The sequence below is a fragment of the Balaenoptera physalus genome (assembly GCF_965194825.1).
Source record: "Balaenoptera physalus genome assembly, chromosome: 20".
NCBI classification, from domain to species: Eukaryota; Metazoa; Chordata; class Mammalia; order Artiodactyla; family Balaenopteridae; genus Balaenoptera; species Balaenoptera physalus.
In genome coordinates, this window is record NC_138901.1 from 20,434,427 (window position 1) to 20,451,326 (window position 16,900).

The following is a 16,900-nucleotide window of genomic DNA, read 5'->3' on the forward strand; positions in this document are numbered from 1 at the left end:
TGACCCCTGGCGTCCGTGTGGCTCACCGGGGATAAGGCACCCAAGATGCCAGGCGCTGGGCTTACTGTGGGGACTCAAGCCTTGCACCCCATCCCCTGGGGGAGGCCTCTGGCCTGCGGCAGCCCCCACCTTGCTGAGGAACCAGTCCTCGGCGTCCTTGCGGTTCTTCTCCGCCATCTTCTCGTACTGCTCGCGCATCTCATTCAGGATGCGGCTCAGGTCCACGCCAGGGGCGGCGTCCATCTCCACACTGATCTCACCACCCACCTGGCCTCGCAGGGTGTTCATCTCCTGCGGAGGAGGGGATGGTGGGTGTGGGCATGCATCCTGACCTCTCACTCCCAACCCTTCCCACGCAAGTTCTCCAGACCCCTCCCAAGGACACCTCCTTTGTTCTGCCTGCCCTCTACCCTCTGACCCTCTGAATGATTTTTATTCACCTGCTCTATGTGGGCTTTGCCTCCACCATCAGGCTAGAGGTTCCCTGAGGACAGATTCTGTGTTTCCCCCATTAGACTGAGGGCTCTCTGAAGATAAAATCTAATTCTTAGGCCTGAGCCCCCAAAACATCCCATCTAATTTCCAAACTTCTACCTAGGGGCCAGATTCGAGGGTTTGAGCTGGGACAAGGGGGCAACCTCCTCGATTCTCTCCTGTCCTGGTGGGGGAAGCCAGGAGGGGCAGAAGAGGCCTCTGCGGGCCCCTGGGAGGCTCCCCAGATGCAGGGAAGCGAGGTAGTACGTGGAGGAGGCTGTCCTGCGTGGGGATCAGGGCTCTGCCGACAGGGCAGCGCTGCAAGGCGAACAGCCTGGACACCTGTGCCCTTCCCACGGTCTCAACCTGGCATGGCCCCAGAGCCCTGCCACCCACTCAGCATCCTCTTTGACCTACTGCCCCGGCTGCCTCACCTCCTCATGGTTCTTCCGGAGGTAGGCCAGCTCCTCCTTGTAGTTCTCGATCTGCATCTCCAGGTCGGCTCTGGCCAGGGTCAGCTCGTCCAGCACCCTGCGCAGGCCATTGATGTCGGCCTCCACGCTCACGCACAGGGCATGCTCCGTCTCGAACCTGCGAAGGAAACCAGAGACTTCCGTCAAGATGCTTGGACTGGCAGGTGCAGGTTCTGGCCAGGACCTTGCCTCCCAACAATGAGGGGGTGCAGTAGAAGCCCATCGCAGCCCTGGGGGCCTGGGACCACGCAGGGCAAGGCCCCACCCCCACCCGGCTTCCTGGCTCCTCTCCTCTCTGCCTCCCGCCTCCCCTCCCGCTCTTCCATCACCTGACTAAGCCCAGCAACCTTCAGCATCTGCTGCGTTTGCTGCATCCTGGGCTAAGAGGTGCAGGACTCTTAGCAGGGACTCCCCCACCCCCAGCTCCTGGACCTTGCCACCAGCAACTGAGGAGTCCTGGGGTAGGGAGGGGTGCCCCCAGTTCCTCCCCAGCCCCCCTGGCCAGGGCTCACTTGGTGCAGAAGTCATCAGCAGCCAGACGGGCATTGTCGATCTGCAGCAGGATGTTGGCATTGTCTGTGGTGGCCTTGAGGATCTGGGAAGATGGGAGAGTAATCAGGTCACTGGGTGGGAGTAGCTCAGCACAGACCAGGGTTCTGAGATGGGTCTCCCTGTCTGGGGGCCAGGATGCGGCTGCCTCCTCCAGGAAGGCTCCCTTCCCACCCAGCCATTCCCCTTTACTGCATTACAGTTGGTAAGAGAGGCGGGGCCAGCCCGAGTCTGATGGCTGAAACCTTGCCCCGCACCCTCATGCCAGGCTCTGCCTTAAACCAGAGTGGACAGCCATCTGGGAGTGCCAGGCTGCGAATGCAGGAGAACAAGAAAAGAATGGGAGGATGCCCCAGGGCAGAAGTTGTTCACGAATCCTGGAAAGAGGACGGATGTGGGAAACCTCATTTGACAGTTGGGGATATAGTGTCCCTGAGAGGCTCCCCCAAAAAGGAAGACTAAAGGAACCCTCACCAAAGAGTAGTTCCAAATCAGAAGTCATGACCCCTGCTAAGCCCTGATCCCGGGCTCCAGCAGGCAGCCCCGGCCCCGCCCCAGGTTTGCTGAGCCCCAGTCTTGAGGGCGCAGCAGGAGAGATGGGGAAGCCAGAAAAATCCCCAAGTAAGGCACACAAGAGGCCTCCTGAGGCCCCGCCCACTCTCCCTCGCCTCCTCCTCCTAGCAGGTGCCAGCAGGAGCTCACTCAGACCCCTGACCTCACTGTAGCCCTAAATCCCCCTCTTGTTCCGAGGGAAGAGGTGCCTGAGTATCCGGCGACCCCAGGGGCCCAGCCCTCCACATGCATCCATTCACCTTATCCTACAATCACACAAGGTGGCAAAAAGCTCCGTGATGGGAAACTGAGGCTCAAAGGAGCTCCACAAGGCCTGCTTGTCCCTAGTCCAGGCTGCTGCCCCAAAAACAGAGACCATAGGCCACAAGGCGGCCCCAAGATGGGCTCCCAGAGGCCAAGCCGGACCCAAGCTGTCCTTAGTTACCCAAGACCCTGTGGCAGCCCCCAGGCTGGACTCCAGGCCTTGGTCAAGGTCAGGAGGTAGGGGAGGAAAAGCTGTGCCCCGCCAGGTCCCCTCCCACCACAGCCCCTACCTGGTTCCTCAGGTCCTCGATGGTCTTGAAGTAGTGGCTGTAGTCGGGAGCCGGCCCTGGGGTCTGCTTCTGGTACCAGTTGTGGATCTTCACCTCCAGCTCCGTGTTGGCCTCCTCCAAGGCATGCACCTTGTCCAGGTAGGAGGCCAGGCGGTCGTTGAGGTTCTGCATGGTGGCCTTCTCACTGCCCACCAGGAGCCCATCACCACCTCCCAAGCCACTGCCATAGCCACCAGTGCCAAAGCTGCCGCTGCCATAGCCGCCGCTGCTGTAGCCGCCACTGCCATAGCTGCCGCTGCCATAGCCGCCACTGCCATAGCCGCCGCCAGAGCCGAAGCTGTAGCAGCTGGAGTAGCTGCCGTCCCCAAGGGCATTGCCCAGGCTGCCGGCAGACCCCAGCCTGCAGGAGCCGGCACCCAGGCTGCCAGACTGCTGGCGGGAGGTGAGGGACAAGCCGCCCCCCAGGCCAGAGGAGCCCTTGATGGAGTTGGAGGAGAAGAACTGGCGGTTGGTGGTGGTCATGGTGGCGGCAGCGGGTGGCAGGCAGACACGGAGAGAAAGGGCTCGAGAGGAGAGAGGCCCAAGGTGTGTGTTGCTGCCAGGGCTCGCCCGCCTCCTTTATAAGCCCCGACAAATGGGCGTAACGATCACAACAGGCTCGCTCCTCTGTTTCCATTCCCCTGGGCTTTCATCACCGCTGGCTGCCCGCCAGCTCCCAGGTGGCTGTGGGTCCCCTTCCCTCCCACCGTCGGGGCTTTGCATCATTCTTCCGAACCCCCGTGCTGGGCGTCTGCTTGTGTGTGTGTGCGTGTTCCTGGTCTCAGGCCTGTCACCTGTGATTCAGGCAGGCCCTTCAGCTACACTTTCCCATGACCTAGTACGGACAAGAGGAATAGCAGGACGTCACCGTCACTGAGCCCTGCCAGGCAGCTGCCCCCAGCCACACACCACGCCACACACGACCCTGGCCCTGGGCGAGGTGCAGGGGAGACAGCGAGGACCGGTACCGCATCCTGCCTTGGAAACTAGACCCAAACCCACCAGCCTCACCACACACAGTAGCTCGGTCAGGTCTCAGATTACCACCCCATTTACAGATAAGGAAACTGGGGCTCGTAGAGGGAAAGTGTCCCACCACCCCACCTAACTCAGAACGGGGCTGGCAGGGCTTCATCCTTCATCCTTCATCGCACCCTGCCACAGCACCTATACGCCTCCCCAGGGGCCTGTGACACACTGGCCCCCTTCTGCAGAGCCCTGACACCAAGGAAGCACTGCAGGGGCCGTGGTTCCCTCTGTCCAGTTTTCTGACCCTGTCCATCCCTGGAACCCCCTGGAGACCCAGTGTCCTTTTCTGACCTTTCCCCATCTTTCTCTCACAAATGGGGAGTCCTGGGCAGGAGTGGGCAAAGGGGAGCTTAACTGCAGGCTGGGGAAGTGGCAGGCTGAGAGGGGGCATCGTGGTAAAGGCAACAGGAAGAAGGGTGAGGGGCAGGCCCCTTCCACCCTCCTTACCCCTCCTATTCCCCAAGAGGCCTCAGGCAGGGGGCATATGCCTTTGGGTCCCAGCCAGCTGGAAATCTAAAGGACACTGCCCAAGAAGAGGGTCTTCCTGAGACGCCCCCCCACCGGCCAGTCCCCTCCCTCCCCTCCTCCCCCTCCCCCCCCGCTCCCCTCCCCTGCAGTCTCCCCCAGGGGCCCCACCCAATCCCCTGACCTGGCCCCTCAGGATGGGCCAGGTGCCTGCCCCACAGCCCCACCCTGCCCTGCCCACCACCCTCAGTTCCAGGGTCCCGGCAGGCCCAGTGGGCGGAACGTGCTCGTGTCTCAGACTGCCGATGGCTTCCACTTCCCAGACAGGCCCAGACAGCCCCTGCCAGCAGCTGAGAGAGATTCCCCAAGAGCCCAGCAGCTGCCAAGCCACCAAAGCAAGGAGGACGCCCCCCCGCCCATGCTCACACTCAGAGGGGCCACCCCACCCCACACACCAGCAAGCCCAACAGAGCCGGTCTGGTTTCCTGGACTGGCCGTGCCACTGCCATCCCTCGCACGCTTCAGCGCCCAGGACCACTTCTCCAGAAAGCGCCCTGCCCAGCCCCTCTCCCTCCGATCTTGACCTTGTACGGCCCCAGGCTGAGACAGGGAGCTGTCTATAACAGGTGTGGCTCCCCGGAAAGTCTGTGGGGCCCTCCCAGGGACCAGCCACAGGCAATAGGGACCCAGGGGCTGATTCTCAGGAACTTTCCCAACCTGATGGGCTGTCCCATCTCTCAGCCCTCAAGCCTCCTGTCTCCCTCCTTTGAGCCCCAGGCCCGAATGGGGTGGGCAGAACAGGTTGGCAGGGGACAAGCAGCCCCAAACCCTCAGCAAACTCTCCTTGTCCCCCCCATCCCTCAGCCCACACTGCCCAAGCCAATGACCAGACCAAACCACAGGAGGCATTGAACTTCAAGCAAAGCTTTAATTGCAGTCACTGGGGCAAACTCAGGAGGTCCCCTTGATGAGGGGCTGTGGGAAGCAGATACAGAAAGGCAACCGCTCTTGGGCGGTGGCCCAGACGGGCACTCGGGGTGCAGCAGTAGCGTGCTGGGAGCTGCAGGCAATGGCTGCCCCTTGACCCTGGAGGCTGGGCTGTCGCAGGTAGACGGGGCCTCAGTGGGGGGAGCGATGGACCTGCTCGCGGGAGGGGACCACCTTGCCGTCCTGGACTTCCTCCATGATGGTACGCACCTGGCGGGTGGTCACCGTGGCTACGGGCGGAGGAGGAGGGAGGCACAGGGAACCTCAGGCTGGAGGCCCTCCCCAAACCTCCCACAAAGAAGGGTCCTCAGCCTCTCCCCACCCGCCCTGGGCAGGACGGGGCAGGCTCTTACCTTCCTGGGTGGGCTGAGAGACCAGGGACGAGGAGTACTGGGTCGCCAGGCTGCAGGGAAAGGGGGACCTGTCAGCCCAGTGGTGCTGGTTGGGAGCCCAGCCCCCTGGGAGGAGGAGCAGCTGGGGAGGCCCCCGGCCGAGGGGAGAGAGGTCCCAGCAAATCGGACAGAAATCACAGCAGGGAATATACAGGAAAGAATGGCAATCACAGGGTCAAAGGGCACAGACCCAGTGGGCAGGAGTAAGGAAAGGGGATACCCCAACAGAAGGGCCAGAGGCACTTTGCGGCCAACCAGGGATTTACAAGGAGAAGCTGAGCAAGTGGTTTCTCCAGATCCTGAAGGGCCCAACAAATAAACTTAATTAAAGCAGGAGAGGCTGTGGTTAGACTGTAGATAAACTTAGCCATCGTCATAGAGCAAAAAGCTGGAATGTGTGACTAAGCATGGAGACTCCAGGACATCCTCGGCCCCTTTACACTAGCTCCCCATCACCCATCCAACTCCAAACCAGATCGCCACCCATCCCAGACAATGGGATCACCAACCATGCAAAAACTGGAACCAGAAAGCCAGGATCATCATTAACCACTTCACGTGCTAACTCAAACGTTCATCGAGTCCCGCCTGCGAGCCACGCTCGCCCCTGCATGCAGGCATCCAATCCTGTTTTTAGCTATAACACATCCTGTTGGTGCACCACCTCCCCTTCCCTGCCCTTCGCCCGCCTTATGGCAGGTCTTCTCTGGCCTGACGCCCTTGCTCCAGCCTCCTGACTGGTCTCCCTGACCCCACCCTCGCCCCTCGGATGCATTTCTCCCTCTGCAGCCAGGGTGAATGTTCTAAGATGTCTTGATGATCATACTTCTCTCCGCGCAAAAGCCCCCGCGGCTCCCCACTGCCTACTCCATCGAGTGGGACCCCAGCCAGTGTTCTCGGCTTCACCTCCTGCCTCGGCTGGTGCTGGCCCTCCCTGGGTGAAGCCACCCAGCCCACCGAGCAGGTGCGGGGCGCCCTCCACTCACTGGGCAACCCCGCCCTCCAGCAGCCGGCGGTAGGTGACGATCTCCTGCTCCAGCCGCATCTTCACGTCCAGCAGCGTCTTGTACTCCTGGTTCTGCAGCCCATGTCACAGCAGAGCTAGCACAGCTGCTGCTCAATGCTGCTGATGAGCCCCTGCAGCTGGGCCAGCTGGACCCCCTAGCGCGCCTCGGTCTCTGCCAGGCTGCCCTCCAGCGACGCTTTCTGTGGGTCAAGGTGGAGGTGGCTGGTGAGACCGAGCCCCCAGCAGGGGGCCCCACGTGTGTGGGTTTGTGGGTGGGGTAGTAAGTGGGGCAGAGTGTGCAGTGGCAGGTGGGGCAGGCAGCCTCTGGTTCTCCGAGTGGGGGTCCAGGAGGCAGGGCCCACTTGGAGTGATGGGTACAGGACAGGGAGGGGACAGAGGCCCTACCGTGCTGAGCTGGGACTGCAGCTCGATCTCCAGGTTCTGCACGGTGCGGCGTGGCTCCGAGATCTCCGTCCGGCTGCTCGGCAGGGCCTCGGTGTTGGTGGCCACCTCGCGGTTCAGCTCCTCCGTGTGGAAGGCAGGATGGGCCCTAGGGGCTTGCGGAGGCTTGCAGAGGTGGGGCAGGGGGCTGACCTCCCAGACCTGCCCCTCCCCGGCCTCTGCAGGGCCCCAAGCCCACCTGCATACCCTGGAACTTGTAGAATTCACCTTGCTCTGTGGTCGTTTGTTTCCTCACTGGACTGCAGGTACTGCTCTAGGGCAGGCCGTGGGTTTTACTCTTTTTGTGCCTGTCCCTGTCCGGGCACTGCAGCTACTCAGTGCATGCTTACTGGGGGCATGAGAGTCTGCATCCAGACACACACCTACCTACCAATGCCCGGGCTGGGAGAATCCCTAGTGGGATCAGGAGACCTGGATCTGCTCCCCAGGCCACAGTGAAGGGATGTGTGAGCGTAAGGCCTCTCTGAGCTTCACAATGTCCCCCTGAACGTGAGGGGTTGGTCCCCTGGTTTCCAAAGGTCCTTCCAGCTGGGAATCCACAGTCTGTGGATCTGTAAGTTTTCCAACATGTGCTCAGCACACAGCGCATGCACGCACATGTGTGCATACCTGCTCACGCGGGCCACCCACCTTGCTGAAGAACCAGGCCTCGGCGTCCTTGCGGTTCTTCTCCGTGATCTTCTCGTACTGGTCGCGCATCTCATTCAGGATGCGGACCAGGTCCACACCGGGGGCAGCGTCCATCACCACCCACCTGGCCTCGCAGGGCGTTCATTTCCTGGGCAGAGAGGGGAGAAGGAGCTCACTCAGGGCCATCCTGGGAAGAGTCCCTGGGGCTGCCTTCTACGTCTTGGGGAGATGGGTGCAGAGGACAGACAGGCCAACAGTTCCTCACCCTGAAGGTGGAGGTGGATGTCATCATGTCTCAAACATGCAGGGCTGTGGATATCAACAATCTCCCCCAACACACGCTCACGGGGTGGATTTTGCCCAGTCCCGGTGTGTGCTGGGCCGGGAGAGATGGCAACTCCCGGTCATGGTGGGGGATGAGCCAGGACAACCTCACTCCAGCCCTGACCACCCGCCTCACCCCCCCATCACCAACCACGCAGCACAGGCATGGGGAAAGCAGCCCCCTGTCGGTATCGGGGGAGTCAGACCTCATTAGGAAATGTGAATCTGCTGGGGGATGCAATCCCTATAACCAGCCTCAAAGCCAAGTAGAGACATTTTCTGGACTCCTGCTACTCGGGCATTAGGCTCCCTCAGCTCAGGCCAGCCCAGAAGTCGGATGGGAAGGAAGCCACAAGGTTCATTAGTCCCCCTGCAGGGTCTTGGATCCCTATCCTTGGGTTGAGCCTTGGGGTCCCTGGGAGGTGGGAAAAGTGGCAGAGTGGTGGAGTCAGAGTTGGGTGTGGATATGGCTCAGGCAGACCTGAGGGAAGACCCACCCCTGTACAGCCTTGGACAAATTCCTTAACCTCTCTGAGCCTCGGTTTCTTCACTGGTAAAGAGAAGAACTTGCTCCTTTCTCCCAGTGAGGCTGTCGGTATCAGCTGAGATAATTGCTGTGAAACACTCATAATGGGCTGGGCAGATTTTTGTGGTTGTTATGACTATCACTATTACAATTAACTATAATAATTAGCCTGCGTGTTCTTAGACTGATTCGCCCATTAGATAGTTAACTGCCACCACACAGGAGGCAGTGCCTCGAGGGACAGAGAAGTATCTCTGGGGGGAAAGGGCCCTCCAGGCCTCAACCAGGGCCCAGTGAGAGTCTCCCAGGGTCAGAGCCAGGAATCCAGCAGAGATGGGAACTGGATGGAGAGCGTGGCCCTGGCCCAGGAAGATTTGGGGGCCCCGGCCTTGCTTGTTCTCAGGCAAGTTTCTCCTGCATTCCCGAGCTGGCCTCACCTCCTCATGGTTCTTCCAGAGGTAGGCCAGCTCCTCCTTGAGGTTCTCAATCTGCATCTCCAGGTCGGCTCTGCCCAGGGTCAGCTCGTCCAGCACCCTGTGCAGGCCACTGATGTCAGCCTCCACGCTCACGCGCAGGTTCAGCTCCATCTCATACCTTGGCAGGGCAGCGGGGGAGGCAGGGAAGCCTGAACCATGGAGTGCCATTAGGACACCCTCGTACACACAGAGAGCCAGACCCCCACCAGCCCCCTGAGCTGTCCCCGAGGCCCAGACTCACTTGGTGCGGAAGTCATCAGCTGCCAGGCGGGCATTATCGATCTGCAGCACCAAGATGGTACTGTCGATGGTGGCCGCCAGGATCTGGGGGACACAGTGGGCTTGGTGAGCAAGCACCCTGGGCAGCCACAGGAAGACCTTGCAACACCCCTCCTGCAGGCCTTTGGAGAGTGGGCCAGAGTGAGGGAGATGAGGGTCCCTGTGGTCTCCTCCTCTGAGCGCCCTGCTGGGGGGCTCACAAGGGGTAGGGGCATGATACCCAGGCACAGGTAACCATGGTGCCAGGAAAGAGACCCATATGCACCCCTCTCCCACCATGAGGGTCACTGCCCAAGCTGCCTGGACCTCACTCCATCTTCCCCCAACTAAATTCACCTCTAGGGCTTCCCTGGTGGCTCAGTGGTTAAGAATCCGCCTGCCAATGCAAGGGACACGGGTTCGAGCCCTGGTCTAGGAAGATCCCACGTGCCGCAGAGCAACTAAGCCCGTGCGCCACAACTACTGAGCCTGCACTCTAGAGCCTGCAAGCCACAACTACTGAGCCCACGTGCCACAATTACTGAAGCCCGTGCGCCTAGAGCCCGTGCTCCACAACAAGAGAAGCCAGCCACCACAATGAGAAGCCCGCGCACCGCAACAGAGTAGCCCCAGCTCGCCGCAACTAGAGAAAGCTGGCGCACAGCAACGAAGACCCAATGCAGCCAAAAAAATAAATAAATAAATAAATAATAAATAAAATAAAATAAAATAAATTCACCTCTAGGCTCAGTTGCCACCTCCTCCAGGAAGCCCTCTTCAACTCCCCGTCTGGGTCCTTCTTCCCCATCATACCTCCCCTCGGCCCATCTTTCTTAAATAGTACTTCTCCCAAGTGCAATTTTCTTCCTGTGACTTTTTTGTGTGTCTTTTTCTCTCCTCCACTGGACTCTGAGCTCCAGAGGACCAAGGCCCTGTCTCATGTCTGTCTCCTTCAGTTTGGAATCCCCAGCCCTGAGTACAGTGCCTGGCCGAGAGTCAGCCCCCAGGAAACATTAGTTTAATTAAACGATTAATTAAATAATTAATAATGTTATGGCTAGCCCCACGTCAAACCTAGGGCAAGGTTTTCTTTTCCCACAGGGTCATCTGGGAGGTTTAAATGACAACAGGGAAGGGAGAGGCTCTGGAAGGAGCAGAGGGTTGGTTATTATTACTGCTGCTCTCATTGTTGTTGGGAGAAATACCCAAGAGAGGCTCTAGTCAAAGGCCATGGGGCTGGGGGGAGGGGGAGGCCCCTCTACACTGCCCAGAGCAAGCAGAGAGGAGGTCGCGGTGGAGGTGGCAGATGAGCTGAGTAGAATCTGGAATTTTTTAAAGCTGAGGGCTGAAGTATAAAGCTGTAAGAGGGGGCAGCCCCAGTAAACTCATCCTGGGCCTCAGAGCCCGCTCGTGGCCCTAAGTTCTGAAAAGGCACCCTGAGTCAGGCTCTGTTTCCAGACTGAACCTAAGAGCCAGTCTGACTGAACCCGCCCCAGGGCCTCACTAGACCCATCGGCAACCTGCAGACTGGGCCCCCATCCACCTCCCTGCTTAGGCGGCTGATTGTGTCCAGCGAGGGGGCAGTGGTAAAAAAACGCCGAGGGGCAGTAACTCAGAGGCCTGGTGCGCAGTGCATCGGGGGCTGGCGGTGAGGCGCTGGCTGAGCCCGAAGCTCAGGAACACTGACTCACCAGGGCTCCCCTGAGTTCCCTGCTGCCCAGGTCAAGCCCAGTATCTGATCTGGTACTCCCAGTAGCTCCGCTTCCAGTGGGCAATTGCAGGAGTTCCCTTCCGGGCCTGGGTCCCGGGCAGGAGCAGGCAAAGCCCCTCACAGGGCAGCAGGCCTGGTTCTCCACCAGGAAACTGAGTGGGCTGACCCCGGGCCAGCCAGCCCCCAGCCTGGCTCTCCCCAAGCCCGGCTCTTGCACCTCTTTGACCTCTCTCCTGCCTCTGGAGGCTGCAGCCCTGTAGGTCCCTCCAGGGGCAAGGTTTGCACAGAAGACCCAGGTGCCGTGTTTACAGAATGCCAAGGTCATGTTCACAGAGATCATAGTGTGTGTGTGTGTGTGTGTGTGTGTGTGTGTGTTGTCTCCTCCATCAGACTAAGTTAGAGAAATATCTCCTCCCCTTGGAAGCTTCCAGTCTGAGTGGGAAGACACAGCTCCTTTCCTCAGGGACCATCCTCCACAATCTGCAAGCAGAGACAGCCTCTGCTCTTAGGGACCCCCAGAGTGACCATCATGGAAAGAGTGAGGAGGACCAACAATGAAAGCAGCTGTTAGAACATGTCAGACTCAGTGAAATCAGCCCAATGAACAGAGCATGGACTGAACCTCAAAGTGCGGAAGGGACCCCCAGATCCAAGGATAAAAGGCAAGTGCCGTCCATCCAGGAGGACTGCCTGGAGGAGGTGAGGCAGGCGGGGGGGGCAAACTCAAAGGGGAATGGGATAGTGAGAAGGAGACATTGAGCCTCATCTCCCAGCAGCCACACCAAACACGTTCCCACATCTACGCCTTTGTCCACACTGATCTCTATACCTGGAATGCCATCTCCTGCCCTCAATCAAGGTTCTGAAGCCTTCCCTGCCCACTCCTCTATCACCCACCCCAAATACCCTCCCCCAGAAAGGAGGAACTCCAAACAGCCTCCCAGCGTGGAATGTCCTCCAGGCCTGGGACCAGTGACTGGTACAGGGCTGGGTTCCACAGCAAGTGAGAGAGTGAGTGAATGAATGAATGGGCGAGGGATGGAGACCTAGGCTGGGGGAGAAATGTTGGCAAAGGTCCAAAGTTGGGATGGTGTGAGTCAGAAGCAGGTACGAAGGACAGAGAGCAGGGAGCGCCCACCTTGCTCCACAGGTCCTCGATGGTCTTGACGTAGTGGCTGTAGTCGCGGGCGGGCCCGGGGCCCTGCTTCTTGTACCAGTCGTGGATCTTCACCTCCAGGTCGGCATTAGCCTCCTCCAGAGCACGCACCTTGTCCAGGTAGGAGGCCAGGCGGTCGTTGAGGCTCTGCATGGTCTCCTTCTCGCTGCCCCCCAGCAGGGCGTCTGCCACCCCAAAGCTGGAGCCAAAGCCCCCACCCAGGCTGCAGGAGCAGCCCCTGCCATAGCTGCCCCCCGTGCCCACAGAGAAGTGGAACGAGGACACAGACATGTTGCCAGAGCTGCTGGCTCCCAGGAGGCTGGGGGGCCGGCAGGCACCCCCAACACGGATGCAAGACATCGAGAGCAACCCCCGCCACCGGGCACACACAGGCCCTTGACGGAGCCGGAGGTGGAAAGCCGGTGGATGCTGGTGGTGGTGGCGGCCATGGTGTCCACAAGTCAGGCGCAGGGTCTGGTTTGCACAGAGACCCCAGGTAGCCCTTTATAGCCCTTTATAGCCAGGCTAAAGGGCGGCTGGGCCCCTGGCTCTTGAAGTCAGACCCAAAACCCCAGCTGTGTAATTTGCTTCTGTACCAGCCGCCCAGGGCCCGGGGCTCAGGCTGGACACACCGAGTGCATCCCGAGCCTGGCCTGGGCACGAGGGCTTCTTAGCAGCCCACTGTCTGTTAGAAACAAAGGTGGTTTTGGAGCCGCAACCCCGGGGTAGGGTGATCCTCCATTCTCGGCCGCAATCAGGTGGCTGAGCTCATTCTTGGGGGGAGTCCGCAGAACCCAGCCCTGGGAGCCAGAAAGGGCCTGGAACAAGGCTCCACAGGCCCAGAGCCTGGGGCTGGTCTGGCCCCCCACGCAGCATTCTTGGGCCCCAGGGAGAGGGTGGAGAGATGCAGGGGACACCCTCCCCTACCCCGTACAATGTGGCCCTGAGGGAGCCCCCCAGGCTGGGGGTGGGGGGCGAATCAGCCTCTGACCTGAGGGAGCCCCCCAGGTCTCTTGGGATTATTCCAAGTCTGTGGGAGGAGGCGTAGCCCCTGGCCTGGGGGCTGCCCTATCTGAGGGGAATAGTCACAGCCACTGACCTGAGGGAGCTTTGGATCCAAACCTTTCAGGAAGTCAGTTCAAGAGCCTCAGTTGCCTCATTTGCAAAACGGGGGTAATTCCTGCCTCCCAGGGGGGTCTTTGAGGGAATCTGGAGAGAGGGTTGACATCAGTCAAGCTGGGGCTGAGGGAGAGAAGGAAGCAGAGGGTTAGCAGAGGGTTAGCAGAAGGAAGCAGAGGGCACTCCTGCTCACACACTCGCCCCCCCGCGGTACCGGAGGGAAGACACTCCCAAGGGGCCCCCAGAGGAGATGCGGGGCGCAGGAGAAGCAGGACCTGTGCGGTGGGTACCCGCCACGGCGCCGTGCCCTGGGGAAGTGTGGCCTCTGCGAGGACAAAGCACAATCCCACATCCTGGCAGCTGGCAACCGCCCACGCCCAGCCAGGAGATTACCAGCCTTAATCGCTTCAGTGCTAATGATTTATGTGCTGCCTACCCCGGCGTCTGCACCGGGCCTGTCTGAATGGGGAGCTTCCAGGGGCAGCGAGGCCTTCGGGCCAGGCAGGGGCGGAGGGAGACACGTGGCTGGCCTGGGCTCTCGGCTCACACACAGGGAAAGAAAGTGAGTGTCCTCGCACGCGAGGATGTCTCCTTGCTTGGAGAGTGGGGACTCCACAAGCTACTGTGAGAGAGGGGACAACCTGATTGACTTCATCCTGCTCCCACCCCCGCCTGTAAAGTCTGGGGGTTCTCAGGGTTCCTGGGGCCACGGAGGGGGCTCAAGGTCAAGGCTAGGGAGCAAGGTCAGAACACAGGGGCTCTTCCATGAGGCCAGACACCAGGGAGGACTTCCTCCTACTCCAGGACAGTCTTGGGGAAGGGAAGCAATAGAACCTGGGGTCACCTGAATGGGTCAGAGGCCAGCCTTGCACTACCCACTCACCTTCACAGGGAATGACCTTCCCCCTTCCCACTGGAGCCACTCTCCCAGGAAGCCCCCTCCCCCAGAAGCTGACTGACCTCCTCCCTCCAGACAGGCCTCACTCGGTTCAGAGAAGTGAATTTGGAGCAGAGGCAGGGGCCGGGGGAGGGGGCCAGGCCACAGGGCACCACCCACCCTCTGCCTCTCTCAGAGCCTGCATCCCAGCCCGCACCCCACCTCCAAAGCCCTCAGACCTTAGTCTTGAGGCCCAGTTTGAAGGGGCAGAGAGTTTACTAACCTTCCTTTCTCCCTCCAAAATCACCAAGGTCCCACCATCCCCCCATCACTTCCATTTGCCACCCCCCGATGTCAGGCTGTGTGTCAAGGTCTGGGCCTCGGTGTGTCTCCACACCAGTGACCCCCAGGCCCTTTGCCTCTGGCCTTTGGAGACTCTGCCACCTCTGAAGCCCCCCTCCAGCACCTCGGTCCAGAGAGGCCTCACCTGCTGCTGAAGGACAGGCCCGGCTCAAGCCCTCTCCCCAGGTGAAAGGACAGGGTCAGAGCCAGGAAGGCCTCCCTGGCCCTCTGGAAAGTGTGGCCACCCTTGGCAGGCCTGAGAAGAGCCCGGACACTCCTCCCTCACAGCTCAGGACAGCCCTGGCCAGATCCTGCCAACAACGCCATGAGGAAACCGAGGCCCAGGGTGCCGGAGCGGCAGGGCAGCCTGGCGCTAGCAGCCGAGCCTGGCCTGCAGCGGGGCCCCAGCAGCGCCCACTCCCCCTGCCAGGGGAGGAAGGCCTGGCAGGAGCCGGTCGGAGGGCTACGCCAAGGTCCTCTCAGCTGTGAATTCTCCTGCCCGGGCCTGTCCTCCCCCGCCCAGCAGCCAGAGGGGCAGAGCCAGGCCCACAGCCCTCACGGTTGTCAGCAGCTTGGCCCACGAGGCGGAGGAGGAGGAGAGGAAAAGGACGAGGCGATCCAGCCCCACAGCCTGCCGGGGGTCCAGCACAGGGGGCAGGGGACAGGAGGAGGAGGCCCCAGGGAGACGGCTGGGACAATTCCCAGCATTCCCCAGTGTCCCCAGCCAGCCCCAGCCTTGCCCAACACCACAGGCCCTGGATCTCCTCGCTAGAGGCTGCTGAACGGCCAGCGTGCTCTCGGGTTGACTAGGACAGACCCTGTCTCAGACTTGAGCAGGACTAGGGTGTGGGGGGAGAGTCCCCAGGACTGTACCCACCCTACGATGTTGATGGAAGGCACAAGGTGTAGGGTGGCCTGGGGGCCCCGTATACACCTGATGCTCGATAGATGCGTATCGATGTTGACAAAGGTCTCGCCACAGGGGCCCAGCCGACCTTGGCTCCTACAGGCCCCCCGAGCTTTAACTGTCACCTTCCTAGGACAGTGCCCACCCCCACCCAGAACCCAGGGCACGGCAGGTATGCAGCAGGTGCTCTGTAAGTGTTCGCTGAGTTGTTACGAACAGGGAGCCTGGGCCATGACCGGGGCGGAGACAGGGGCCCAGGAAAGGAACACATGGCTAACCTCTACCCTCCCCCCAAGGGAAAGGGTCCGTATCAGGTGAGGTCGGGGAAGTGAGAGGCCCAGGATCTGGCGGTGGGCTCCCAGCTTGGACTTTGGCTTGGCTGGTGAGGAGAGGACCCCAAATCCTTCTGGGGTCCCAAAGACTGGACCCCACCCCCAGACCCTGCCACTAGGACCTGTCAGCTCCTTTCCTCACAGACACGTAGTCCCTCTCACCTGCAGGCACCTTGCCCAGGATAGGTCACCAAGGAGCCCACAGGTGCCCCTCCCTTTACCTCAGCCCCGAAGCCTCCCCACCCCTTGCCAAAGGCACCCTCACCCGGCCACACCTGCCCTCAGGTGGAATCCTCTTCCTCTGTTCTGTTTCCTCAGCCTCTGTCCTGAGGCCCCAGGGCCGCCCCACCCAGGTCCACCCACTAATGATTTATGTCTGACTCCAAAGAAGGCCCCACCCTCCGCCTCGGGGCGGGGCGGGGTTTACGGAAGGCGGGGAGCGGTCCTGGCTCCCGCCTCCCAGGAGGCACGATTAGCAGAGTCAGAGGCGGGACGTCCTGCGATGCCCCCAGGACTCCAGGGGTCCTCAGGTGCTCCCGTCCCCGCCCAAGCACACTCAGCCACCTCCCAGTAACTGGCTTCCAGGAAACATGTGCCTGGGGTGGACCCAAGACCGGATTCAGCCGCCCGGGGAAACCCCGCTCCCCCGGACAGAGCCACATCCGCTGTCCAGGGCCCCGCCCCAGAAAGGGCCCGGAGGTCCCAGGGCCCCCACGGGACCCAGGACAGGAGGAGAGGGCAAGGGAGGGCCTAGAAGCAGCAGGAACGGGTGGGGAGGAGGTCTGGGAAGGGGAGTCTCGGCCTTCCAGCGAGGGAGGGAACCCTGGCTTCTTCCCAGGCTAGAAGACTCCAGCCTAACAGGGCCAGCCCCTCCCCTCTGCCCCTCCCTCCCTCCCCCCCCCCTTCCTTGGCCTCAGGGAGTTATGGGGGAGGAAGAGAGGGCAGCAGGTCAGGTGGGCGGGCTTTCGGACCTGGGGCTCACCCCCTCCCCTTTGCCCTGCAGAGTCTGGGGGAACCAAGCCAGAAACCCCAGCCTCCCAGGCCCCTGGGCCCTGCCCCGCCTGCCCACTCTGCTCTTCGCCCTCCATGCCCTGCGAGGCTGGCTGCTCTCCATTAATTCACCCTCACTGGTCCCTGTCCTTCGATGCTCTTGAGTGATTTCCTCCAGGGGCAGGTGCGGCCCGGGCTCCCCGAGAGGCTTTGTCTCTCCCCTCAGAGTGGAGGCTTCCTAGGATAGAAGCTGTATCTCCCCACTCAGCC

At 61.0% G+C, this 16,900-nt stretch overlaps 1 protein-coding gene and 1 pseudogene across 3 annotated transcripts in view; both read right to left on the minus strand.

The window, feature by feature from the left end:
• Positions 1–3,216, minus strand: part of LOC309650753 (keratin, type I cytoskeletal 19) — a 101,039-nt gene extending 97,823 nt beyond the window's left edge. The window contains exons 1-4 of one of the 2 annotated variants that reach the window (XM_082442500.1): positions 2,603–3,210; positions 1,460–1,542; positions 909–1,065; positions 130–291 (exon numbers count right to left, since the gene is read on the minus strand). In XM_082442500.1, the coding sequence (XP_082298626.1) occupies positions 130–291; positions 909–1,065; positions 1,460–1,542; positions 2,603–3,124 (924 nt within the window). In that variant the 5' untranslated portion in view covers positions 3,125–3,210. Of the gene's footprint in view, positions 1–129; positions 292–908; positions 1,066–1,459; positions 1,543–2,602 lie in introns of both variants that reach the window. The other variant, XM_082442501.1, reaches the window with a different exon arrangement.
• Positions 3,217–4,772: 1,556 nt separating this feature from the next.
• On the minus strand, positions 4,773–12,527 carry LOC309650783 (keratin, type I cytoskeletal 42-like; annotated as a pseudogene). The gene is made up of 8 exons (XR_014268698.1): positions 12,046–12,527; positions 9,180–9,262; positions 8,900–9,056; positions 7,613–7,760; positions 6,926–7,051; positions 6,501–6,720; positions 5,476–5,525; positions 4,773–5,352 (listed from the first exon to the last, which is right to left on the minus strand). The product of XR_014268698.1 is annotated as a keratin, type I cytoskeletal 42-like (transcript).
• Between the last annotated feature and the right edge of the window lie 4,373 nt (positions 12,528–16,900).